This window comes from Gopherus evgoodei, chromosome 3, assembly GCF_007399415.2.
Source record: "Gopherus evgoodei ecotype Sinaloan lineage chromosome 3, rGopEvg1_v1.p, whole genome shotgun sequence".
NCBI lineage: Eukaryota > Metazoa > Chordata > Testudines > Testudinidae > Gopherus > Gopherus evgoodei.
This window is the reverse complement of record NC_044324.1, coordinates 8,289,342-8,316,432: the sequence shown is the minus strand read 5'-3', so window position 1 is coordinate 8,316,432 and position 27,091 is coordinate 8,289,342. Positions and strand designations below refer to the sequence as shown.

General features: G+C 43.0%; 1 protein-coding gene across 1 annotated transcript; it reads right to left on the bottom strand.

The window, feature by feature from the left end:
* Nucleotides 1–1,879: 1,879 nt before the first annotated feature.
* On the bottom strand, nucleotides 1,880–27,059 carry RACGAP1 (Rac GTPase activating protein 1). The gene is given in 18 exon segments (XM_030554919.1): nucleotides 1,880–3,082; nucleotides 4,150–4,258; nucleotides 5,264–5,399; nucleotides 5,587–5,719; nucleotides 5,937–6,042; nucleotides 6,819–7,017; nucleotides 7,299–7,394; nucleotides 8,369–8,533; nucleotides 9,463–9,593; nucleotides 11,005–11,122; nucleotides 11,463–11,498; nucleotides 11,500–11,541; nucleotides 12,444–12,497; nucleotides 14,732–14,801; nucleotides 17,256–17,392; nucleotides 18,716–18,918; nucleotides 20,796–20,880; nucleotides 26,850–27,059. Coding segments are annotated over 17 exon segments (1,896 nt in total). The 5' UTR covers nucleotides 26,850–27,059; the 3' UTR covers nucleotides 1,880–3,006.
* Nucleotides 27,060–27,091: the final 32 nt, after the last annotated feature.

Sequence of the window (27,091 nt, the reverse complement as noted above, 5' to 3'; positions counted from 1 at the left end):
TATTCAGAACTCTAATGGTCAAGTTTTTATTGCCTTTCAGGATATTTGCAAGAGCTTTTGTGTGCAATTTTTACAAGGATTTATATACATCAGAATGAAGCATAAGCATAGGGGATTAAAAGGACACTGTCAAGGCTATAAAAAAAAGCAGAAACCAACTGGACCTGACAGATTTCCCAGCCGCAAGGTACTAAAGACGTGTTGATTTGTTAATGCCATATTTAAATGAAGTCTGTAACAAAGGCTTAGAGAGGCAAATTGTGCTTAAGGGAGTGTAATCTAGATTACAGCAAGGGACTGGAAATCTATGTTTCTATTTTATGTACTTGTATACTCCCTATTACCATAGTATCTAAGTATTTCACAGTTATTAATGTATTTATCTTCACACTACCCCTGTGAAGTAGGGATGTACTATTACCCCTATTGTACAAATGGGAAGGGAGGCACAGAGAGTATGTCTACATAGCAATGCTATACCCATGGCTGGTCACATTAGCAAGTGCATCTAAAAGGGGAAACACTACAGAGATAAACAGCTTTAGGGTGACATAAAAGGTACCTACTTTAGAAAGCCATTGTCCTCCTATAGCACTTCAAGCAGATGGAAAAGTGGAGTACAATTCCTTATGCAAGCTGTACTATTTAATAGGTTTTCTGGAGTTTCAATATGGAGTGGATTGCTTACCCTTAAAAGGCTATCTCCCCTCCTTTCTTTTAGTTCAAGATGACATCTGCTTCTTTAGTGTGATAGCATTTGTAATTACGTCATCCCTATCCCAAGTGATGCCGTACATTCTATCAGACTTTAAAAAAGCCCTGAAAGGCACACTTGAGTAGTTCTCTAGCCTCCCTTCATCTCTTGTAAAATCTAAACAGTTGGTAGCTAAGTTCCCATGGCCGTGCAGCGCCTATTAAGCCCAGTAAAGGTGCTCAGGCACGGACCTGCCCCAGACCTGCTGCGGCCAGGGGAGAGGTGCCCTTCCCCCGGCCCCAACCCAGCCCTGGCATGGACCTGCCGCGGCCAGGGGAGAGGCACCTCTCCTACCACCGCCAGCCCAAGTGCTGCTGCCAGGAGAGCGAGCTGGGTGGAATCTTCTCTTCCCACCATAGTCCCTGGCAGCCTGCATCCCAAACCCCTAGTCCCTGGCCCCATCCCAGAGCCTGCACCCCCAGCTGAAGCCCTCAACACCCCCACAGTCCAAACCTCTGACCCCACCCTGAGCCATGTCACCTCCATATTGGTGCACATAACAAAATTCATTCTGCACATGAGTGGGGAAAAATTAGATGGAACACTGATCTTGTACTAACACCACAGACTGGGCAAGAACAATTACCATTCGTGTTAAAACAGATCAGTAAGGATGGTCAGAACCTTACCCTGACACACACCCACACACCCCTGAAGTTTAGGGGAGCCTGTAATAGGCAATGGAGGACAAGATGATCTCCTGCCACTTAGAAGATTGTGGGGGCCTCTCCCCTCACCTACAAGTCCATAGACTTCTCTTCTCCCTCAAGTTGTGTTACCTGATTATTTCTAGTCTCTGCTGACTCAGAAAATCTATTTCTTTACCTACCTTCATACTACAGTCATTGATATATCGGATCACATCCAACAGTGATCAACTGTCCTGAGCAAGCAAGGTGAAAATATTTGTTTCCTGGACTGTTCTGGCTCATGAAGTATTTCAAAGGAGGTGGGAGGGAAGTCTTTTTTGGGAGGTTGCTGTGGGGGGCAGCAGCAGAAAGAAAGAAAGCGTGGAGAGAATCTCAGGCCTAGCATGAACTTTGGTCTGAAACATGCCATGTTAAACACACAAATAAGGGAAATGCATTAGCCAAAATACAAAGCAGCCTGGGCCTCATTAGAAAAGTGTGATTTTACTTTTTTCAGATATACCAACTGTACATGATTCTTACAGGCAGAAGTCAGTACAGTTTCCAGGAACTTAATACAGAGAAGTCATGTTTACAAGTATTGGTACATGTTTAACAAGTCTTCTGGTGGAACACTGGGCTAGGTAAATTAGCATTCTATCTCATATCCTGGAATTTGGAAAATTGTCATTAACAAACATATCCATCCCAAAATCAAGAAAGGTAATACTATTTTTTAAAGCACCCACAGTACCAATCCAATAATTCTTTGTGCTAGTATCTGCCGACAGTCTGATTTATAAAACTGTTCTTTACAGACAGCAGATATTTTTAATGTAATTCTGCTGTATAAGTCACATACCAAGTGGCAACTCATTAACAACAAACCAAACTAGCTTTTGTAGAAGCAGAGGCCAAAATTACTGGCCTGTACTGAAGATAGATGCAAACTTCAGTAACATATTTACAGGCTGAGCCACTTTATAAAATACACAAATAAGTCTCAAGACTTATGTCGGATTTAGGCACATTATGGAACACTGGTTTTTGTAATTTTTCACATGATCAAGTTTTAAGAGTTCTCACTTTTTAAAGACACTGGCTTCACTAAAAATAGACTTCCAAAAGGAAGAACAAGTGTTTCTCAGCATTCACTGCTTCCCAATACACAGGATCAGCACTCATTCCCCAAGGATTATGGCAGTTCTCTTGGAACAAGATAGGATTCCTCCTGGTGCAAAATGGTGCCTTATAGTTTTCAAAAAGTGTTTAAATGGAACTCCAATAAGGTGCTCTTAAACAGATGGAGGCCAGCTTCCCATTGAAAGATATATATTTTCAAATTAAAATATTTTTCTGGCAATTTGCCCTAACATACTGACTAGATCTTGCCAGTGAGTTTACTCACTAATGCTAGATGCAATATGGCACTAAATATTTAATAAAATACATTGCACAATAAAACTCTTGATTAAAAGTCTCAATTAAGCTAAAAACAAAAGTAATAAGATTATACCCTAGTACACAGGCTGCTGAGAGTAGTGAAGGGCAGTTAGTCCTTTATTGTAGTCATGCATATGTGGGCTGTAAACGTTATAAAACGGCTGAATCTGCAGGTTCATTTTACTTCAGCATAGGAGAGGCAAAGAAGTATCCCTGGCGTCCAAGGCTGGTTGCAGACTTGCTTTTGCTCCCAAATCTAATTAAACAGAGATAAGGATCTGTTGTAAAGCAATAATTCCTAGCCCTGCCATTAGAGCACCTCCTTGTGATGGGCTGGTGAATTAGCACCTTCACATGTACAGTGCCATTATCTTTATTCACCATCCTGTGCTTTTTTCACACTCCTTTTTAATTTTGATTTGTTTGTGGTCCCCCCTCCCTGCTCACAAGGTCACATACTACTTATGATGGGACTGCCTTTTGTTGGTTCCTAGGAGTCTGAAGTACAGGCATTCTGTTTAACTGAGTGCCATGGAAGCTAGGGAGAGAAGCTTGGACTTGTACACAAGCTGCCCCTCTGGCCAGCTACATTAAGAGCTATAAAGGAGCATGGATGAAAGGCAGGTGGCTTTCATGGAGCCCCCTACTGTTATGAAATTTGCATTGAGGAAGGGCAGATCCAAGGCCCGGCAACTTTCTCAACCACTTTAGTTCTCCGCCATATATATATTCCACCCCTCTCATGGAGTAGTGCCCCTCTCCACCCCAGTAAGCAGTTGATTAGTCTCTTATAAAAAAAACACAAACACCAAGCACTGTGCAATACTCAATGAATGCTCTGTAATCATGAGATAGGTATTATCCCCTAAAGGCCAAAGTTTCTTGCTTCCCAGACTCATACTGTCCACAAAACCCTATTGCAACCTTTAGTTTATTGGGATATATAAACAGTAAAATATAGTGCATGATATTATTTGGACTGAGACAGTAGCTCAGATTAAGGCCATGTCTACACTACCACTTTTGCTGGTATAACTTATGTCACTCAGGGATGTGAAAAAAAGCACCTCCCTGAACAACATATGTTACACCGAGAGATGCTCTGGTGTGAACAGCTTCTCCTGCCGACATAGCTACCACCGCTTGAGGAGGTGGTTTTATTGTGCTAACAGGAGAGGTCCCTCTCATCAGCATAGAGCGGCTACACAATCAATCTTACAGCAGCACTGCTGCATTGATATAGCTGTGTGGCTGTAAGTTCTCTAGCGTAGACATGGCCTTAGCATTTGATTTTACTATCCCAAAGTATGCAGTGCCACTTACTTCGGGGTAGTCTTGCTGAGCGTAGATCGGACCTTCTGGGACAGGGAGCTAGATGAAGGAGTCTTTGTCAGTTGCTGTTCTGGAGTAGTGAGAGGACCCAGCATGCTCACTTCCGACAGAGGAAGCAAGAGTCATTAGAACAGGCACATAACTGACATACAATGTTTCTTCTTAAACTAAGGTAATGGGATTATATTTTGCCTCTTTGCCATATGGTAAATCAGGGCAACTTTGCTGAAGTCAGTGGTGGGACTCCAGATTTACACAAGTGAAAACAGCAGAAAAACTGGCCCGATATGTTCTATAAAAATAGAGGCACAACAGCAAAGCTAAGGGAAGCAGGAGTCACTGCTTAGTACACTTTGTATGTAAAAATGTGTTAGTATTCCACAAGGTTTGCTGAAGTTTGAGAGAAGCTTGTCTTTCCTGTCATAAGCTACTTCCCTCCCCATTCCCCCCCAAATGCCCTTGTAATATTGCACCAATTGATGATGCCGCAGATAGATATTTAACTCTTTAAAAGCTTCTTTGTAACTTGACGTTCAGACTTACAGCACTAAAGGCAGCAGGTGTTACAGATGCTTGGTTATCAAGGTGAATGCTAACAGTTAGGCTTAGGCTGGGGACTAAGAGCAAAATGATGTCCTCGGTGTGAAAAAGCAATACTCCTCCTGAGGCTGGGAGGTGGGTAAAACAGACGAAAGAATGCCTGTTTTGAAATGCCATTAGAGAGACAAGATGGGTGAGCATGTCTTTTGTCGGACCAACTTCTGTTAGTGAAAGAGACAAGCTTTCAAGCTACACTGTGTAGTTCGAAAGCTCGTCTCTTTCACTAGTTGGTCCAACACAAGATATTACCTTACCCCACTTGTTTTTCCTATTATCCTGGAACCAACTTGGCTACAGCACTTGAAATGCCATATCAGGGATAAAGAGCCATGACCATCAGTGTCAAAGGCGGTATGGTAACTGGAGGGTGGAAGAGGAGGAGGAGTTACACAGTTTGGCAAGCCTGTTCCAACACAATCTAACAAAAGACTGATCTGAGGTCATTGTTTTAAAGTGGATGTTTGGCCATAGTTGAAGATCTGATAGAGCAACATTCCAGGGCTACCTTTAACATCTGGTGTTCGGGGAGTGGAATAGGCATTGGAGTTTTCAATTATATGCGCTGGGTCAATGTTTTCTTGCTCCACCATCATGAACTGGCTCCAGTATTCCACTGGCAGTGACAGCAGCCGCTCTACCACCTACAGAAACACACTTTAGCACACAATTCCCCACCATACCAGAAACTTACAACTCATTCAGCCTAAAAGTGGTATCAGATGAGCCAGAGGACAACAGCACCAGATGCCAGTATAATCTGATTCTTTAACAGGACACTTCATGTGTCTCACATCAACATTCTACCAGGTGTCATTACTAATCACCTACCTTGGGTTGTCGTTTAGTGTCCTGCAAGAGTGTCATGGGGTCAGGATCTGGCACAGCATGGGCAACTATTGTCGGTCCGAAGACTTTGGAAAGGTTGGTGATGTCCATTTTAGTGTCTGGGCTCTGAGCCACTCTAGACAAGAAAGAAAGAAAAAGGACATTGCGAACAAAATTTACTCAGACAGAAAACCCTGATAATGTGAGCTGATGTCAATTATATCTGAATTTGCAAATAGTCCCAGGTAAAGACTCCCCTGTCACTCAACCACCAGTGTGAGCCTGTAGAAACAGAACTACAGCATCATCTCTTTTTCCCCCATTTCCAGAACTCCTAACTTGGCTGAACCCACCTCTGAAGGTGAATCATGAGGAAAGCGAGTGTATCTCTGTTAGCCTGAGGGAGTTCACCAACAGCCTGGTACATGGCAGCCACACTGTTGTCTTCATCCAGAATTTCTTTAAATAAAAAAAGAAAGTGATTAGAGAGGCCTGTAGGATCATTTTCCTCAGACAGCAGTATGTTCCATCACAGTGCTGGAGGGTGTTAAGATTCTGGGTCCCATGCTCCTGAGTTCTAATTCTAACACTGATACTATCTAACCTTGGGCAAGGTCATTTAAAGACCTGTGCTCTGGTTTCCTCATCTAAAACGGGGCTAATACCAGTGTCTGAGAGGTTTTGTGTTACGAGGCTTAATGTGCGTAAAATGCTTTGAAATCTTCTGGTGAACAGCACTGTAAGTATTGTTAGCTCTCTGTTGGACACGGATTTCAAAGATTTTCTGTAAAAATGTTCAATAGCTTCAAGACTGCACGAAACTTGTGCATCATTCCTGAACAGGATACTGACTACCAAAACTATTGATTAATTCCAAAAATAAAAAACTGGGATTATTTAAGGATTAATCTAAAAATATGGGATCTAGAGAGTGAGTATCCTCCTAATGTTAGAGCCTACATGATAATATCCACAGAATGAGACAGCTGCAGCTGGAAGGCAGATTACTTATCAGAGAAAGTTTTTCAAAGACCTGGATGAGATACTTCACTATAACAAAGTTAACATCAGGCAGTGTTGTAGAAGCAGATCTATGGTAGGAAGGAAGATCTCTCTACAGTATACCCAGTACTGCCAATACATTCACACCCAAGAAGGATTGCCAATTCAGATGGATCTGTCTAAGAATGGACCCTCAGGCACTACAGCTGCCAATGGCATTTGGCTCGCCTCACCTGCTGCCTCCATAAAAGTCTTGTTTAGCCGGAATGTGAGAATGGGTTCCTTTAGGTTGCGCAGGAAGTCTTTAAGAAGGCCACAGATGGCATGGATATCATCCACTTTGCTGAGCAGGGGCACAGTCTTCCCTCGAAGGAACTTCTCCTTCAGCTCTTTTACTGTCCGGTCACAGCCAGAAATTCGGTATAGGCCTGTCTGTTACAGAGCAATGCCGAAAGTTAGGACTTCACCTGCCCAAACATCTTGAGAAGGCAAAGTCTAGATTCTTCAGTAAAAACAGTCTCCTGCCCCCATTGTGAACTGTGAGATCTCTTGAGTAGGGACTGTAACTTGCTCATCATGACTCATGTGTTGAACAGCACTGTGTATATCTACAGCATCATAAACAAGAGATCCTCAGATTAACCAACTGTGGCTCTAACATCACAGCCAAATTTGTTTCACTAGTACCCCCACTGATTTCAGGTAATTCTTACCTCACGTAGCCCTCGTTGCTCAATTTCATTCACACAATGCACTACAATGGAAGGAATCATTGGCGGAGTCATGGGCACAAAGTCCACCAGTGTCCCCTATAAGAAGGAAGAGACTGATTTTGCAACACTGACATTTATAAGTTTCAGGACACTGGAAGTGCTCAGGAGATCCCAACAGATCTAGGCTTAGGAGCAGTCACTAGATTCTCATTCCCCAGACCGACAGAGGTAGGTGCCATGGGCACAAAGAGAGGACAAATACTATGTGCTCCTGTAGAGAGCTAAAACAGTATCTATCCAGAAGTCCTTCATACAACAGTCTTACTCTATAGGCAATGGAGAGCCAAGAACTGAGTTTAACTTAAGACATGTTGCACCTGTGGAGTTATCATACACGAGAGGCTCAGGCAAAAGACTCCTGCTTCACAGGCCAGTGGAAAATGGACCATGCAGCAGATATGAAGGGAAAGGAGGGCAAGTAATATTACCATTTAATAAAGCAGATAGCTCTGGCACCTAGATATCAAGATCTTAAGTTCACTAGAAATGTTTAGACAATGGGAACGAGTACTACTGTAAGTGGTCAAAAAAGAGGGATCTAGCCTAAAACAAGCAAGAGATTCCTAAGGACAAGATTAGCTGTGCCATCATTCACCAACCTGAAAGCATCTTAAGGTTCCAATTTAAGCAAAATAACTTTGCCAATAACTTCAGTTGACAGACAAGGCTGCACTGGAAACAAGATACAAGCACAGCCAGAAATAGTTTCTGTGACTACTTGTAAAATCAGAACAAAATGCCTCCACCACATACTTTCAGAGTCACCACATACAATTCTCCACCCTCCAAAAAAACCACATTCCTACTATTCTTGGCTTTATTTAACAGTCTCATTTATGTATATCTATTAGATCTGTAATAAAGCAGACAATCCACATAATGCAGCAACAAGTTAACCAGTATATAAGATTCCTGGAGTCCTTAAGCAAGGTCTAGTTCTCCCAAATAGGCATTAGCTCATTTGCTGTGGCAGCGACAGGATTTAAAGCTCATTTCACATAAAGCCATACCTCTCCAGTTCTGACAGGAGTGCCTGTTAATGTTGGGATGCAGGGAAGGGGACAGCGGTCCCGACATTCTGGGTGAGTCACCACACGGCAGTCCCTGCACTTCAGGGACAGTTTCCCAAACTTTATCCGCTTTCCACATGGAACGCATGACTCTGGTTTGATAACCTGGTAATAAAGAGCCTGTGTGTGAGGAAGTGGTAATAATGCAACAAAACAATAGATACAGTTTAGCTGCACGGGTATATTGAATGAGTTTCTTGTTCTATATTGATGGCAAAGCACAGATACCATTGTGACAGAATAACAGGGTTGGGAGTTAAATAAGCCCTTGTCAATGGTTGGTGATTCTGCTTCTAGTAAACCCTGATCATCTTAGTTCCAACCATCATGACATCTCTTACAGTCATTGGGACATGCATGGGAAGTCTAAACTCTGGATCTCAAGGGCTGAATTGTCAGCTGTTAAACTTCAGCATAGCCGTGCAAGATGTTTCACACCAGGAGCTAACAAAGATATATGCCTGCACACAGGGCAGTCCCCAGCGGTGGTGCGGGGCCTGGGACATTAGAAACTTGGTGCCTATCTACCAGGGGATGCTTCTCACCCCCCCTTTGCTCTGCCCAGGCCCCATCCCCACTCCACCCCTTCCCCCAAGGCCTCACCCCCACCCTGCTTCTTTCCACTCCCACCCCTTTCCCACCCAGTTCCACCTCCTCCCCGAGCATGCTGTGCCCTTGCTCCTCCCGTGTCCCTCCCAGCGCCTCCTGACACCACTAAACATCTGATCCGCAGCAAGCAGTGAGAGGGAGGAGGTGGTGCTGACGGGAGGGGTCGGTTCTGGTAGGGGGCTCCTCCATGCCCTCCCCCCGCCACTCATCTGTCCACCCCGCTTGCCCATCTCTCACCTCACCTCCTCACCCCGATTTGCCGTACCCAAGGGACGGCTCTGCCTGCATGAGGACTCAGGGTCAGAGTTCAGAGCTGAAACTGCCAACACCAGATTGGATAACTGACACTGTGCACTAGCCCGCACTCAGAGGGATGTACAGCAGTATGTCCCGTGAATCTCTTTCAGGACTGCCAGTACACATACCGTCTTCGATACAAATTCGTGCAGCCTCATCCCCCCATTGCTCTGAGGAGTGTTAGATCCATCAGTTTCAGATCTGGATTCCAGCTGCCTACTGCCCAAGCTTGAGTCACTATTCCAGGGTTGTAAACTGGCTGAAAGAGACAGAGAGAGATCTGTAGAATAATTTTCCAGCCTTCTGTTTTCAGTATAAAGACTATATAATGATTGAGTCAAGTGTCTTGGAACTGGCAGGAAATTATTATGAATGACTGAGGGATATCCATGACCTAACAAGTACTGCCAGTTGCACCTAGCATCTGTGTTATGCTAAAGGTAGTGCAACCAGCAGAGGCTGTTACAAGATACAACTGGCAATTAATGGTTAATTATACAGTTTTGTGTTCCTATCTACCTCACAGGCAATCATTCTGGCAGACATGCTTTCCAAAGCCAAGCAAAAAGTATGGTGCATTAGTGTGTTAAAACTGAAAGCAAAGCCATATTACTTTTGAAAGCAATTAAAATCAGAGAATTAGGGCAACATGCTTCAATTATTATTGCCCAGGAGCAGCACATCTTGGGTTAACTGAGAGAATAAGTGCTACCACATAAGCATTAATACAGGCACATAGTTCTTATATTGGATACGCATTGTGTACTTCTAATCACTCTAGTATACCAAACTTCTTTGAGCAATTACTTTGCTTATGAATATATAAAAGCAATGCTAGAAGCCCCCCCCCCCCCCCCCGCACACACACACACACGCACTTCGTGTTAGATTTATCAGAATACCTCCATACAGAAGATTTATGAAAGAGACTTTTTAGCGGTTAGAGTCATTTATTTGGAGATGGCCAGGAAGAGAAGGCTAAAAGCAAGAAGTTTGGCTTTTGTCTTTCATTTTGATTTTCTCTGGACTAGAAATAACTATGGTCTGTTTCAGAGGGTCTGAAAGGAAAATGCCCCTGTTTGGTTTTTTCTTTTGCCTCGATCCTATTTAAAGATCATTCTGTAATCCAACCTTCAAAGAAATGTTTATATTTTTTTTTGTAAAGAACAAGCTAAATTTAGAGAGTTTCCCCAAAAGCCAGGATTAGGCTACCTGAGAGAGACTATTATTTGATTACTAGCTTTCAAGATACCTGTTTAATGCTAATTATAGGAGAAATGGGAGGCAGCAGGTGGAGGGAACAAAGATTTTCTTGGAATTGTGTTTCCATCCTCCTCACCTATATGTTAACACTTACTAGCCCAGTTATATTTAACAAATAAAGAGATGGCAGAGAAAAACTGTGTGTGCCTAGTTTGTTTATTGTGAAGTTGGTCATTGTGAAGTGTGGTCCAGCAAACAAGGTCTGGTCTTTGCTGTTAACTTTACTAATAGCCATTAAGATCCCTCAGACTACCCTTTTTCAAAATAACTTTTCAACATGATCATCCCCATTTGTTTCAGTGTCTGCAGACACAGGCAAATAAAGATTCATGAAACTTAGTGACAAGTGACAGCATTGTGCATTAAAACCAGGATAAGGGACAGCACGCAGACATACATATACCTACCTGTCTTCCTCCGGCTTCTGAGATGATACGGTATAGTTTGAATAGTGGAGATAGCTTCAATTGGGCCGCCATCATTAGGGACCATAAGTGTCGTTTTTGCAACTATAGACTCGTTTCCCTGAAATGAAAGAGCTGTATGGTTAGTGATGGCAAAATGATATGGAAAGGGATATTTAGCTTTTATTGGCCCCAGAAGATCACATATATTGCATTAACGTGTACAACTTAATCATATGTCTGATTTAATTTTGTGTCAGACACCAGAGGGATAGAAAAGGAAGATAATTTCCAAAATATGTGACTGGCATTAGCTGTGACTCCATGAGTTGCTGTCCTGTGAAACTGTTATATTAGCTCTAGTTTCACAGAGTATCCTACTGCATTTGGGGGCTACACAAATACAGCCACCTCTGACAAGAGATTTTAAGATGCACACAAACTCAGCTGGGTTCACATACCTGGTCCACTGTGGAACCAATTGATCGGGTTTTTTTTTAAAGGACCTGGGGGGCCTTCTATGAACTGTCTGGAAGAACGCTGAAAATAAAAATGTGTGTTAAACAAGATTGGGGGCATCAACCCTAGAGCATCACACCACATTTCCTGAAGGGTTGGGGTAAATTCCACTGCAGCATTTGCAGATATTGAAGTCCATAATGATTTCTATTTAGTAAGGACATGAAGACTTGTGCAATAAGGCAGCCTAACTGACCAGTAGAAATGGTTCAGCACACGATCTTCCCAAGAAGTTTGACTGACCAACTGAATGCTCTACCACCAAGACCTTCAGGGGAAGGAATTTTCCCTCTTCAATATGAGGAATGGGAGTGCTGTTGGAAAACAGGAAGCAAATACCAAATCTTTCCCCAATAAGACAGCTATCTCTTCTGATGGTTTGGTCCCTCTTCCCTGCCCACCCCACATGCTGACTGCAGGGTAGTAGGACAAATCCTGAGCCTACTTTTATTATGGGAACACCTATCTTTAATTTCCTCTTATTACTAGTTTCATGTTACTAGAAAGATACAGCAAGTCCACCAAGAAGCTTCACTCCAAGTAACTTTCTGCTTGTAAGATGCAGGTGAGTGTAGCATGGGATGTGGGAATTCACTTCATCATCTACAGCTGACAAGTGAAAGTTACTTCCAAACTTTTCATCAGAATCCACACAACAGTGCTGAATTTTTGGATGCAAAAAATTAAGGATTTATTCATCTAGGTAGTCCAGTTCTATAAACTAAGTTAGAAGACGCCTTCCATCTCTTGCCCATGGTGCATGTTAGAGTGCATTTCTGGGTGGTCTGATATGACTGAGCTTGGACAGTGACCACCAGATCAAAGAGTCTATTATAATAGCTGAACTACCACATGTAGCCACAGTGCTACCTATTGTTACTCCTGACTGCTCCAACCACTTAACGGAAAAGAATGTAACATACCCGTTTCTCTCTTTTCTTCAGTCTGACAGCCTTCACTAAAGAGGAATCCCAATCCTATAGGTAGGAAAAAGTATTGTGTTAGCATACTGCAGATACTTTCCAGACTCTAGCCATATCTTTCGTTAAATCCGTTTTAAAGGACGGTGGACCAGCGAGCTTAGGACAAATATAATACATGTTGATCTTAACATCATCCAGATATGAATCTAGTGTTTCCTCTGGCTCCATTCGTGATTTCTGGAGGCTTATAACAAAGGAAGTCAGCTTCCCTGCAGTTCCCTCACCTCTGTGCTCATTCAGATTCTGATAGCAGGGATAAAAACAGAGGTTCAGAATTCTCACTGGCCTCTACCACCACCTCCACCCCTCATTAGTCATTTCGTACACTTGCTACTCCCTTTACATTTCATGCTGGAACGACTAAAACTCCGACTCATAGATTAAGGTCAGAAGGGATCATCATGATCATCTAGTCTGATCTCCTGCATATTGCAGGCCACTGAACCTCACCCACACATTCCTGTAATAGACCCCAACCTCAGGCTGAGTTACTGAAGTCCCCAAATCATGTTTTAAAGCCTTCAAGTTACAAGTATCAGAGGGGTAGCCATGTTAGTCTGGATCTGTAAAAGCAGCAAAGAGTCCTGTGGCACCTTATAGACTAACAGACGTATTAGAGCATTAGCTTTCGTGGGTATCCGACAAAGTGGGTATTCACCCACGAAAGCTCATGCTCCAATACGTCTGTTAGTCTACAGGGTGCCACAGGACACTTTGCTGCTTCAAGTTACAGAGAATCCACCATTTACACTAGTTTAAACCTGCAAGTGATCAGTGCCCCATGCTAGAGGAAGGCAAACCCCCCCTAGGGTCACTGCCAATCTGACCCAAGTGAAAATTCCTTCCCAATCCCAAATATGGCGATCCGTTAGACCAGGGGTCTCCAAACTACATCCGCAGGCCAGATCTGGCCCGGGGCTTCCATTTGTCCAGCCCTCCAACCAACAGGGGAGAAGCCAACAGGCATGCAGAGCAGGCAGGCGAAGGGGTTGCCAGCAGCAGTTCACACAGGGCGGCAGCACAGCTGAGCTGTGTAGAGGAGTGAGTGCCCCCAGGAACCAGTGTCCCCCCAAAAGGGGAGCCAACTTAGGGGAGAATCGTTGCTGCAGCCGAATAGGTACAGGGAGAAGCAAATAGACAGGCTGCAGCTGAGTAGGCACACCTAGCAGGCAGGGGGAGGGGCTGCTGGCAGCAGCTCACGTGCGGGGGGGGAGGGGGTAGAGGGCATGTAGCTCAGCTGAGCTGTGCAGAGGGGTGAGAGTCCCCAGGAGCCAGTGTCCCCCCCAAAAGGGGAGCCAACTTAGGAGAGTTGCTGCTGCAGCCGAGCTGGCACAGACCCTGCCTTAGAGTAAAAACACAAGCCAGATGCTTAATTACATCTCCAATAAATGGAGTAAAGAAGACGGAAATTAACACTTTCATAATAGTTAAATTTTAAGTACAGCACTAATAGAACCAAACAGTATTTGTATGATACAAATGTGAGTTTTTAGAAATAAAATAAAAGTGTGAAATGATTTTTAATATATTGACAAATATTTTGTGTGATTTCATAGTACCTGCATCGATTAGCTTCTATACCTGATTTAGAATTAATGCAACACTGACACAGTAGTGCTGTTTAATGATTTTGCATATTTGCATATATTTAATTTCTCTCACAGTCGCTTCAGCCCACGAAGCCCCTTCAAAAATCTAATATGGCCCTCGTCCGAGTTAGACCCTGATCATGTAAGCAAGACACACCAGCTGGACACCTGGGAAAGAATTCTCTGTAGTAATTCAGAGGCCTCCCTATCTAGTGTCCCATTACCAGCCATTGGAGATATATGCTGCTAGCAGCTGCAGATCACTACATACCAGTGTAGGCCATCTCATCATATCATTCCCTCCATAAACTTAACAAGCTCAGTCTTGAAGCCAATTAGGTTTTTTTGCCATTCCACACCAGACATGAATCCCTAGTTATAACAGCACAGTACTGGGTTCCTGTAGACAGAATGGTAACCAGAGACTATAAAACCAATCTTGTGGTATCATGCACCCCCACACGGATGCAAAATTAGAACACTCATATCATGGCTCTGTCAGGAGAATCAACATATAAGGACATATTTAATTTTGCTTAGCAGTGCAGTGTTTTTTATGGTTGATTTTGCCACTGCGCTGCTGAAACAGCAATATAGGGAGTGAAAATAGATAATTCTCAAAGATTGGAGTTACATTACCAATGACTCGTCAGTCTTGTCAAAGCTGATGTCTGATAGAATTGAGCCAGATTCATCTATTGTTGAAAGTCTAAGAAGTAAAGTAAAAAGCCTATTAGTTTGTGGGTTTCATTTCCAGTTGACTTCATGATTCCAGGGCAAGTTTACTGACCAGGCAATAGCTATGTATTCCAGTTTGGAACAAGGCAAGACCTTGATGCTATGAATGTAGCATTAATGCAGTATAAATAAGAGTGCAGATTCACAAACTGCTGGACTGCCATTTGCGATTTACTAGGGGAAACCAAAATCCATGGAGTAGGAATAACCCAGATTTAGCATGTCAGTATTTTGTTGTATTCCCAAATCACAAGCCTTCTCTCTTCCTCCTCCCTGCCACATAAAGCTTCTACCTCTTCTGATTGCAAAGCTAAATTCCTTCATAAATCAATATACAAGTTCTTTTTGACTGCAGCCTGTCAGACAAGCACAGAAGAGTGACTTTCTTCTACTTTCCTACCCCCATGTAATTTGCAGTTTTGTGGTATTAAATTCAAAACCTAGCCAAGACTATTTAACTACCAACTCAGTTAAGACGAGAGAGAGTCCAGAAAACAGAAACAAAAATGATGAAAGGTTTAGAAAACCTGACATATTGGGAAAGATTAAAAACACTGGGTATGTTTACTTTTGGGAGAAGACAACTGAGGGTGGAATAATAGTCTTCAAATATGTTAAGGGATGATAAAGAGGATGGTGATCAACTGTTCTTCATATCCAATGAATGTCGGACAAGTACTAATGGGCTTAATCTGCAGTAAGGGAGATCTAGGTTAGATATTAGGAGAAACTTTCTAATGATAAAGATAGTTAAGTTCTGGAAAAGGTTTTCAAGGGAGGGCTTTGAATCACCATCATTGGAGGTTTTAAGAACAAGTTAGACAAATACTGGTCAGGGATAATTTAGGTGTGCTTCGTCCAGCCTCAGCATGGGGCCTGGATGAGATGACCTCAAGGTCCTTTCTAGCCCCATATTTCTATGATTGTAAAACAAGAAATTAAGAACAACCGCATCAGATGAGATCAGTGGTCTGTCTAGTTTAGCATCTACTCTGACAGTGGTTAGTGTCAGCTCATTCAGAGGAAGAAAGAAAGAAAGAAACCCCACAGTGGACAGTTATGGAATATCCTGTCCCAGAAAGGAAGAATCTTCCTAATCCTCATCAGTTCATGGTTGGTTTATGTCCTGAAGCATGAAGGTTTACATCCATTCTCGAATACAATATACTACTGTAACTGTGCTTATTCCCTATATAGGGTAATTTTTCTTTGGCCTTGGTGATATCTTGTGGCAATGAATCCCATAGGTTAATTTGTCATGTGTTAAGAAATTTCCCATGGTCAGTTTTAAAACTTGCTTTCAGTTTCATGGAATGCCAATTGCATTGTGAGAAAGGATAAATAGGAATACCTAATTTACATTTTTAGAGCATTATTTTGTATCTATCCATCCCTTCTCTAAGTAGTTACAAGTTTTTTATATCCTCTCAAAGAGAAGTCTTCCATATCCTTTCAAAGAGAAGTCTTCCATTACAAAAATCATTTTAGTGCCTCTCTGAACTCCCTTATTTCTGCTATATCTTTGAGACTGAATACAGTAATCCAGATGAGATCATGTCACTGATTTATATAATGGCACTGAAATATTTTCTGTCCCATTCCTTATATTCCCTAACATTTTGTTTATTTTTGACAATCTCTGTTCAATGTGTATCAGCTTTCATTTAGTTATCCACAACAAATCCCAAATTCCCTTCTCCCACCATCCCCCAAATCTGTATTCAGCTCACATAATCCTTGGTAAACAAACAATGATAAATACAGTAGCTCTCTGGAGCCAGGTCAGTGGCTGGGAGAAGTATTTCTGAGCTGCTGTTTCACCTTAAGTTTATTATTGATATGCAGGCTTAGTTATTGACAAGTAGTTTAGCACAGCTATATTAAAGGAAAATCTTTCACAAGTAGTGGGATTATAGCTGGAGTGGAAAAAACTGAGTGGTTTCAACAAAGCTGCATTGTACTATGCTTTTATATTCCTCAACCCACACACAAAGTTCTGGTGGCAATAGTAGTCTCCTAAAACAATGGAGCCCCAAGACAAAAAAAATTCAGATACCAAATACAAATATTCTACAGAACCAAAGATTTCATAAAAAAAAATCTATTGCCCCCCAAAAATCCAAATGTTATTACCTGCTTTAATTAAATTTAGTGAGAAATATGCAATTCTTATAGCTTTCAATAAGAACGGTTAAAGTTTCAAATTTTTCAAACTAAAGTAATGTATGTTATACATTAGATCGCTTTGAGGAAGAGGTCATGTGAAACACTCTGGAATACAGGATCACAGGAGAAAAAAGCTAGTAGCTTTGGGGTATTGCAAAGGACAAGTCAAAAACCTCTACTATAGACTCAGATATTCAAGAGTTTAAGTATTTGTGCTAATCAGTTGTTTCCCTAATGGTCAGGTTGCTACCTTCCCTACCTTCTGTTCCCAGAACCCCCAGTAGAAAGTTGAGGCCTGTTAAGGAAGGCCAGGGCAGATTTCTGTTCTTCACTTAGGTGAATACTGCCCGATGCATCACACATCAGCAGCTCTCGAATCAGTTGGATCTGCCGCTCCTGTAAAGTGGAAAACATCAGTAGTAGCTAGGGGAGAAAGCTTCACTTCAGATTTATGGGAGACAGACAGACCATAAGACATTTAATACAGCTAGTGCAGGTAGGCTTTGAGGAAGTTTGTGTCAAAGTTAGAATCAGGACTCACAATTTGTCAGACCACTCTGTTTATTAGGGCAGCGCTCCGCCAATAACATTCAGAATATGTGAGTGGCCATGCAAGGCCCAAACAGTCTTATTTATACAGATAAAAGAGCGGGAATTAGACAAAGGGACAAAGAAAGCAAAACAGGAAAATTCACCTGGGGCAGCATATTAAAAGCCCATAAAGCAGAACCTGGTGTCCCAGCTTCAAACAGGTAAACTCAATTTAAGTAGCAGCAGTGAGATTCTTCTGAATTAAACCACTATTCAAATGAAGGCTATACTCTCTTGCAACAGAAAACAATTATTGATGTCTTATTAGGTGCCACTTATTGTCTTCCAAAAATTCAAGTAGCTTAGACCTTTTTAGACTGCTGAGAAATGCACAAAAAGATTACATAGTGTTGAACAATTCCAGTCTGCTGAGGAAGCCAATATGGAATCTTCCAAACAATACATTAGGATGAATTAAACTCTGTACTAGTCTTGCCCATACGCTTCAATTCCTACCTGCACAGTTATAAATGTCTATAGTTACTAAACCCTAAAGAGCTAGAGAGCCACTGCAGCAAAAGGCCTTACAGAAAGTCACAAGATTCCCAATAGAGTTCCCTGGAATTTGTTGATGTCTCACAATGCTGCAGTGATGCAAGAAGTCATGGTTTTGTGGCTCTCCGCAAATCCATGTAATATAGTATTTCTCTCCATTCCTGCCTCACACATGCCATTTGTGGTAGGCTGTCTACATCCTCTCTACCTGAGATCAGGAGAGTGAAAAGAGTTCCTATCAGGCTCATTAAACTCCCACAAGAGTTGCACGTAGCTTTGAATGAACTCAAGCAGTCATAGAACCACACTGAACATTCCTAATATTATAATCAGATGAAGGTGCCCCATGTGCCGTCTCCTATTGCCCAGTGTCATTAAAATCAGTGGAGTCTTCCATTTTGTTATATTTGAGAGTAATGGTACTGTGGGAGCCATGTATAGCTATTAAATATACTACAGGAATTAATATTTTTGTGCCAACACATTTACAAAGAGGTCTCTCTTGTAAATTTCCAGATCCTTATCTGAGTGGACTTATCTATAGCACAGAAAAACTATTTAGATGAATCTCTATGGAATTGAGGAAAAGCCTGTTCCATACAGGAGTCACATCACAGGTAACATGATACCCACCAGCTTCTCACAGTCTGCTTCAGCTCGCTGTCTTCGCTTGATCTCCACATCTACCTGATTGCGAGCATGTTTCAGCTTCACATCTAGTGCACTACGCTCAGTTTCTGTTTTCATCAGAAGATCCTTGTACCTGGCCAGCTCATGATCTGCCTTCTGCCACTTCTTTCGGAACTCTTCAAAGTTCTTTGCCAACTGGATAAACTCTGGGAAGAGGATGCTTAGTCTTAACAGTAAAGAATGGAAGCAGAAGAAATACAGCATCGCCTCCTTTATGTAGGAAGAAACCTTCCATTAATAATTGCCTTCAAGTAAAGATAACAGATCAGCTGACCTGTTGGCAAACCCAGCTGAAGAGAAAGTCTGCAGAAGAGCCCAGGGGCTAGCTCAGTGGTCTCCCAACTTTTTACATGCAGGATCACTTTCTGAATCTAAGGGTAACCCAGGATCTACCCTGCCCCTTCCCTGAGGCCCCGCCCTGCTCACTCCCCCACCCCTCCTCGCTCACTTTCACCAGGCTGGGGCAGGGGGTTGGGGTACAGGAGGGGGTGAAGGGTGCAAGCTCTAGGAGGGAGTTTGGGTGCAGGAGTGGGCTCTGGACTGGGGCAGAGTGTTGGAATGCAGGAGGGGGCATGGGATGCAGAAGGGGGCATGGGGTGCTGGTTCTGGAAGACAGCTCAGGGTAGGGGATTTGGGTGCAGGAGGGAGTTCAGGGATGGGGGTTGAGGTGCAGCCTCCCACCAGGCAGCACTTACCTCCGGTGAATCTGGGTCAGCGGCGGGCGCAGCAAGACTAAGGCAAGCTCCCTGCCCACCCCAGCCCCACATTGCTCCCGGAAGGGGCCAATGCACCCTCTGATCCCTGCGGGTGGGGAGTAGGCAGGAAGCACATGGCTCATCGCACTGCTCTTCTCTGCAAGCACCGCTCCCACAGCTCCCCCAGACAATGGGAGCTGCAGGGGTGGTGCTTGCAGGCAGGAGCAGCATGCAGAGGGAGACCCCCCTGCCTCTGGGGCCGCATTGCCAGCTTCCAGGAGCGGTGTGGGGCCAGGGTAAGCAGGGAGTCTGCCTTAGCCACAGCTACACTGCGCTGCCGCTGGAGATCATGATCAACTGGGAGATCCTTTAGGATCAACCAGTCCATCGCAATTGACCAGTTGGTGACCACTGGTCTAGTTGATCTCCCCAGCAATTACATCAGTCCCCAATACCAGAATCATGGATTCATGTTTTACTGGCCACTCAGTCCCTAGTATGTAAAGGAGATTCAATAAAAGATAATCACTCCCCAGGTTTCATGTTATTCTAAATCAGCTGAAAGAAAAAGATGACATTCCTGGCATGTTGTCATACATCAGGCCAATACTACTGCTATTAAAATAACATGAAGACAGACTGTGTTATGGTCACAGCTTAGTACACAAGAAAGACAACTGAATCTGCTATTGAAAGTATCTGCTGTAATATGCTCCAGTAGATGTAGATTAGTATTATAAATGTCTGGAGCTGCAACTCTATTCAGCTGGATAATTTCACTTTCAAAATCAGCACTTGTATAAAGCCAATTTCCTTTAGCTGTTTAACACTGCCCTAAGGGGAATATAATTGTTCCACCCTGCAAAGTTACAGCAAGACGAGATTTCACAAGTTTGCCTTCAGTGTTTCCCCCCCGGCTATTTATGTAAGCCGTTTGTCCCAGATCGTATGGACTCTCCTTGGGCCCATGTCGAAGAAAGTTAAGTGTTGGACCCCTCTAAGGTTTTCACCCCCTCCTTTGGTACTAATTAGCTTCTCACACACACACACTTACACCTTACAAACTCCAAATTTGAAATTCCATGTGCAAGAAAATCAGGATGCTACAAGCATGATGCATTCATCCCAGAAGTTCAACTGCTCACTTCAAGAGTCCAGTCAGAGCAAATAAACCAAGTTTGCTCCCAAATCTATGTACCTGGAAAAGCACCACTACTTACAAAGCCATCGGTGGTCTCTTTAGTACACAGGGCTGAAGTCGAAATGAGCTAGCAGTTGTCAATTCCTACACTGAACCACATCCACGAGTTAACTGTGACATGACTTACGGTATTCATTTCCTTCATTTAGAAATTCTGACTGGCGCATGAGCTGGTCAAACAGATTCCGTAAGTTCAGCATTGCAGTCTCCATCTTCCTGCCAAGAAGTCAAGAGAGTTAAAGTGATCTATCCAGATTTTTCCACTCCTCCAGACACAGAAGTCATTGCCAGCCTAAGACAAACTTGTGTTCAAAAGTCTCTGACTTAACATTTGCAGCCAAACACAAAAGTCTCTCAAGAATGCAGTTTCATAGAGCTGTATGTTTCTCATCTTGTTCTTGGAAGAAAAGGTGTTCCCATGAACTGAAGATGGTCAAGACAGCTTTGTACAGAAGCAATACATTTTCCAACCACGTAAACACACCAATACTTCAGTAACTTGCAATATACTGTAGGGTCTCATATCCCAACAAGACAATCAGGGATTTCTTGCCAATTTATTATTTTGAGGGTATACGATATTGTTCCAATTCCAGCCTAGGAGTAATATAACTGTTCACAGGACACCATTATCCCTACAGTTTCAGAGCTACATACGTAAAAAAATAAAACAAACATTCTTGGGAGATCTTTGGGTAGATTTGGATTTTGCTTAGTTTTTTAAAATTATTATTCTTATTGAAAAGATCTTTTAAAATGCTGGCCATGGCAGTACCAATTACATCACAGCAGTGATTAATACAGAAATTGCTATTTCAGCAGTGCAGCAATTACTTCTCTAATGCAAGTTTTTGCTGGAATGCTTATGAGAACTCTGGCTAATATGTTAATACCAAGTACAGGCAGATGATTACATAGTAGTATGTCTTGGTATGCAAGCTACACAACACCACCTCCATAATTAGAAGGGTAAAAGCAGCTCACATATAAGGCACTGTGAACAGGCATGCTTAATCCCATTCAGCAAGGAAAATTCAAACTCTTTAGAGATCTGATGCCTCATAGAAGAAAAATTCTACTGCAAGAATGCTATTCTATATTTCTGTTCTTTCACTCTATACTCTTCATTAGTAGGGACATCGAAAAGAAAGGGGGACATCAGTTTTTAAATATTCATATGTTCTCCCACTTAATTCTGTTAGTTTCATCATGACTGATGTCAAACCAGTGGTACAGTGCAGCAAAGCCTTATTAGCAAGTAATATTTGTTACAGGAGTAAGGCTTTGCGAGGACTGGATCTGAATTACAAGTTCAGATATCAAGCCAGCATCAGAAGCAGATGAATCCTCAGAGATCTAATTTTCATGAAAATGTTCTTAGTAAGGGTAAGGGAAGGGTAATATAATAGCAGAATTGTTTCTAAATGCTTTCTAGTGGACTGATTCTCAAAACCATATACCTGGACTTCAGCAAGGCTTTTGACACAGTCCCACATGACATTCTGATAAGTAAGTTGGAAAAATGCAGGCTCAGTGGAACTACCATTAAGTAGATACAGAATTGGTTAAACAACCGCAAACAAAGAGTAATTATTGATGGAATTGTGTCAGACTGGAGGGAGGTCTCCAGTGAGGTTCCACAGAGATCTGTTCTGGGTCTGATGTTATTTAACATCTTTATTAATTATTTGGATACAGGAATACAGAACATACTGATCAAATTTGCAGATGTCACAAAGCTGGAGAGGTTAACAGCATTTTGGAGGATACAGCTAAAATTCAGAGGGATCTTGATAAATTGGAGAACAGGGCTACAGACAACAAAATGAAATTCAACAAAGATAAATGTAAGATGTTACACTTAGGGAAGAAAAAACAAATGCACAAATAGAGAACGGGGGATAACTGACATGGCAGCAGCACTGCTGAGAAGCATCTGGGAGTTATGGTGGATCACAACCTCAACAGGAGTCAGCAATGTGATGACGTTGCATAATGCAATTTTAGGGGAAGGTATAGCTCAGTGGTTTGAGCATTGGCCTGCTAAACCCAGGGTTGTGAGTTCAATCCTTGAGGGCCATTTAGGGATCTGGGGCAAAATCAGTACTTGGTCCTGCTAGTAAAGGCAGGGGACTGGACTCGACCTTCAAGGTCCCTTCCAGTGCTATGAGATAGGTATATCTCCATATGTTATTTGTTATTTATTTTTAGGTTGCATTAACAGAGGCATAGCATGCAAGTCACAGGAGGTGATAATACCACTGTACTCAGCGCTGGTTAGGCCTCAGCTTGAGTACTGCATCCAATTTTGGTCTTTAATGTATAGAAAGGATGTAGACAAACTGGAAAGGATCCAGAGGCGACCCACAAAGATGATCAAAGAGACAGGATGCAAGCCATATGAGCAAAGACTGAAAGAACTGAGTATGTTTAGTTTGGAAAAGAGGAGATTGGGAGAGACATGATAGCGGTCTTCAGATACTTGAAAGGCTGCCATAAAAAAAAAGATGGAAAAAAGTTCTCTCTTGCCACAGAGGACAGGACAAGATGCAATAGGTTCAACCTACGGCATAGTAAATTTAGATTAAAACTCAGGAAAAACTTCTTAACCATAAGAACAATGAGGAGTCCTTGTGGCACCTTAGAGACTAACAAATTTATTTGGGCATAAGCTTTCGTGGGCTAAAACCCACTTCATCAGATGCATTGAGTGACAAATGCAGTAAGCAGTGTGTATATATATATATATATAATCACAGCATATGAAAAGATGGGAGTTGCCTTACCAAGTGGGGTTCAGTACTAACGAGGCCAATGGAATTAAAGTGGAAGTGGCCAATTTTCAACAGTTGACAGGAAGGGGTGAATATCAAGAGAGGGAAAATTACTTTTGTAGTGCTAACGAAGCCAACGCAATCAAAGTGGATGTTGCCCATTTCCAACAGGAGACAAGAAGGTGAGTGTGTGTTTTTGAAGTTTTTTTGTTGAAGAATTGCCACTTTTAAGTCTGTTATTGAGTGTCCAGGGAGAAGTCACCTACCACAGGACAGACCCAACAAAGAAAGCATCACCTACAGTCACCAATTAAAACCTCTCCAGCACATAATCAATGATCTACAACCTATCCTGAAGGACGATCCCTCACTCTCACAGACCTTGGGAGATAGGCTGTCTGTAAGTGAGGACTGGCCTCCCAGCCAGAAGCAAATACTCATCAGCAACTACACACTACAACAAAAAAAACACAAACCCCATTGCCAACTCTGTTCGCATATCTATTCAAGAGACACCATCATAGGACATAACCACATCAGCCACACCATCAGGGGCTCGTTCACCTGCACATCTACCAATGTGATATATGCCATCATTTGCCAGCAATGCCCTTCTGCCATATACATTGGCCAAACCGGACGATCTCTATGCAAAAAGATAAATGGACACAAGTCAGACAGACATCAAGAATTGTAACATTAAAAAACCAATAGGAGAGCCCTTCAATCACCCTTGACGCTCAACAACAGACTTAAAAGTGGCAATTCTTCAACAAAAAACCTCAAAAACAGACTCACACCTTCTTGCATCTGATGAAGTGGGTATTCACCCACGAAAGCTTAAGCTCCAATACTTCTGTTAGTCTATGAGGTGCCACATGACTCCTTGTTGCTTTTCACAGACACAGGAAGCAGTACAACACCACTAGTCATTCCTGTCCATGGCTTTTTCCTCTGCTAAGCCCAGGCTAGCTATGTTCCTACGTACAATATCCTGTCATCTAGCTGGTGGTGGGACTGACCTTGGCTGTGTGTGCTTATTTTCTTTGCCATCCTATCATCTGTTTGTCTTCTACAGGCTCCCCACTTAACAGTGATGCCATTTATATATACCTCACCTGACAGACATGTTGCTAGTCAGCCCTAACAGAACCTCAGAATTCAAGTCCCCATGTTCCAAGGTTTATGTAATAGGATGTAGGTGGCAATGTGTTTACTCACAGAAGTGAGCACTCTTGCAGTAAAAAAAACATTACCTCATCACTAACCAATCAGTGCCAGCTTTGCAAAACCATCTGAAGCCTTCTTATTTAGCCAACAGTGTCTCAAGCACCTCTTGGAACTTTGCAGTCATCTCATTAGTTGGCAAGCCTACCATTTCCGCAGGTAGAGGATTGTTCTCAGTAGAGAAGAACTAATAAGTCCACCACTGGACAATGACATATTTTAACATTCCTGTTCTCAGCATCAGTGCTTAGTGCTTCACTCTGCAGTTCTCTCACCAGTAACACTTATGGGATAACATAAAGGTATACTAGTAAGCCCTGCAGTACATCTATGGGAGCTGCATTCTTAAAGTGTAAGTAGATACCCATTCCACCATAACAGAACCCTAACAGTCTAAATCCTGTTTCCTTGCTCACAGGAGCAGTCCCACTGAAATCCATGGGACTACCTTAAACAGCTAATACAACCTTGATTGTACTCTATTCCTATTCATATGTAAGATGTTTATGAAAGAAAGTTTGGTAGGCTACAAAGATTGACTGCATGGGTAAGTTAACCGTTACAAAATTTAACTGTTCCTCCTCCATACAATTACACCTCTACCCCAGTATAACACGAATTCGGATATAACATGATAAAACAGCGCTCTGGGGGGGCAGAGTTGCAAGCTCCAGCAGAGCGAAGCAAGTTCGATATAACGTGGTTTCACCTATAATGTAGTAAGAGTTTTTGGCTCCCGAAGACAGCATTATATCGGGGTAGAGATGTACTAACTTCAAGAGGAACAACAGTGTTCTTGAGCTGGTTAAATGCCTTTTACCTCAGCACCTAAAAAGCATGTAGGCAGCACATACTAAGTATAGCTGCATGAGCAGTGCCACTTAAAGTCTACATTCACCAAGTTATTGTCTAAAGGTATAAAAATCCAGGCTTAGAGAAGAATGAATGAAGAATTTTAAACATTTAAAAATACAATAGACAATATGGGATGACAGAAGAATCTGCAGAAGTGAAAATGCAAAACAACATTTTAGAAGGGTTGATATGTACAGTGTATTTAAAGCATCAAGCACCCAGGCATCTTCCTAAAATATGGTATTCATAGTGCTTTCATGGATTTTCAGACCTAAACATGAGACAGAAAATGGAAGCCAAGCAGTCCTAACTAAGGAGTCAAAATTAATTTTAGATCTCTCCCAGGCTCATTTCAAGGTAATCCATGTCCTTAAAACAAACTACCACAGACCATGCTAGGCAACTTTTCTGTTCCACAGTTAAAAGGGAAGTGCCTCTTCCAGACTATAAATCACTCTCTCTTTCCCTACACAAGGTAGAGATCCAAAAGGTCTAATTTAAGCCTTATCATACATTTACAATGTCAATTGCAAAGATGCCTCTAAGTAAGAGGAGTGTATCTAAAAGAGTCATTAGAATCCCACTGAAAGAGCTACAAGTTTATTTAGGATAAACAAGGATCTAATAGAATTTCAATTAGGCCTCTAGAGAAAGAGACCCAAACACTAGGATGCTTCTACTCTAGTGCATCCTAAACATCCTGTTGACAGTTACAGGTTCACTCTGGGACGTCCAAAACACAACTATCTTCCCCTACCAGCAATATAGCAATGCCCACCACGCAAAGGGGCGTTCAACAGAAAGGCTCTCTGCAAATAGGACCCCCGCCTGAGGGCAGAGGCGGCTATTGTGGGACCCAGCTACTGGTCATGAGGCTCCCCGAGGTTAATCCATCATTGCCTGATGAGGAGAGGACGGATCAGTACGAAGAAGATTCAGGTTAGGGCATGTTCCAACGGCGTCGAGGGCACCGCCAACATCCTCCATCGCCCACCCGGCGCCAGGGCTTCCCGTCCCCTCAGGGCCGCAATACCATCCATGGTGACGGGGCCAGGAACAGAGCGCGGGGGCTGCTTTGGGCCAGCTCGGACCGTTCCCGCCAAAGGGCACCAACTCCACGTCTCGGAGCGTAAGTGTGGCGCGGCGCTGCGCCGCAGCCGGAGGGAGAGCCCGTCACCATGGCACAGGGAGAAGACGATGGGGCAATCCCTCCCCACCAGCCTGAGGGTCACTCAGCGCGGGGACTCGCCCCCACCCCCCACAGCGTCACCCGGGAGGGCCCCACGCCCGCCCGGCAGAGTCACCCCGGTACCTCCGCTACTCACCCTGGCCGCCTCACACGCTCGAGGCGACGATCCCTCACCCAGCCGGCCGGTGCTAACTGTCTGCGTCCACCCGGCTGCGCGCGGCAGCCTAGCCCCCGATTTGAATCCTAACAGCTGGCCAATCACAGAAAGCTATCCGGGCTTTCTCTGCCACTCATTGGTTCCGCTTCTACACGTAGAACTGGCACGCTGAAGCTGACCTGAGCACCATCTTTGCCGAGGGCCTGGCCTCCCAGCTCCAC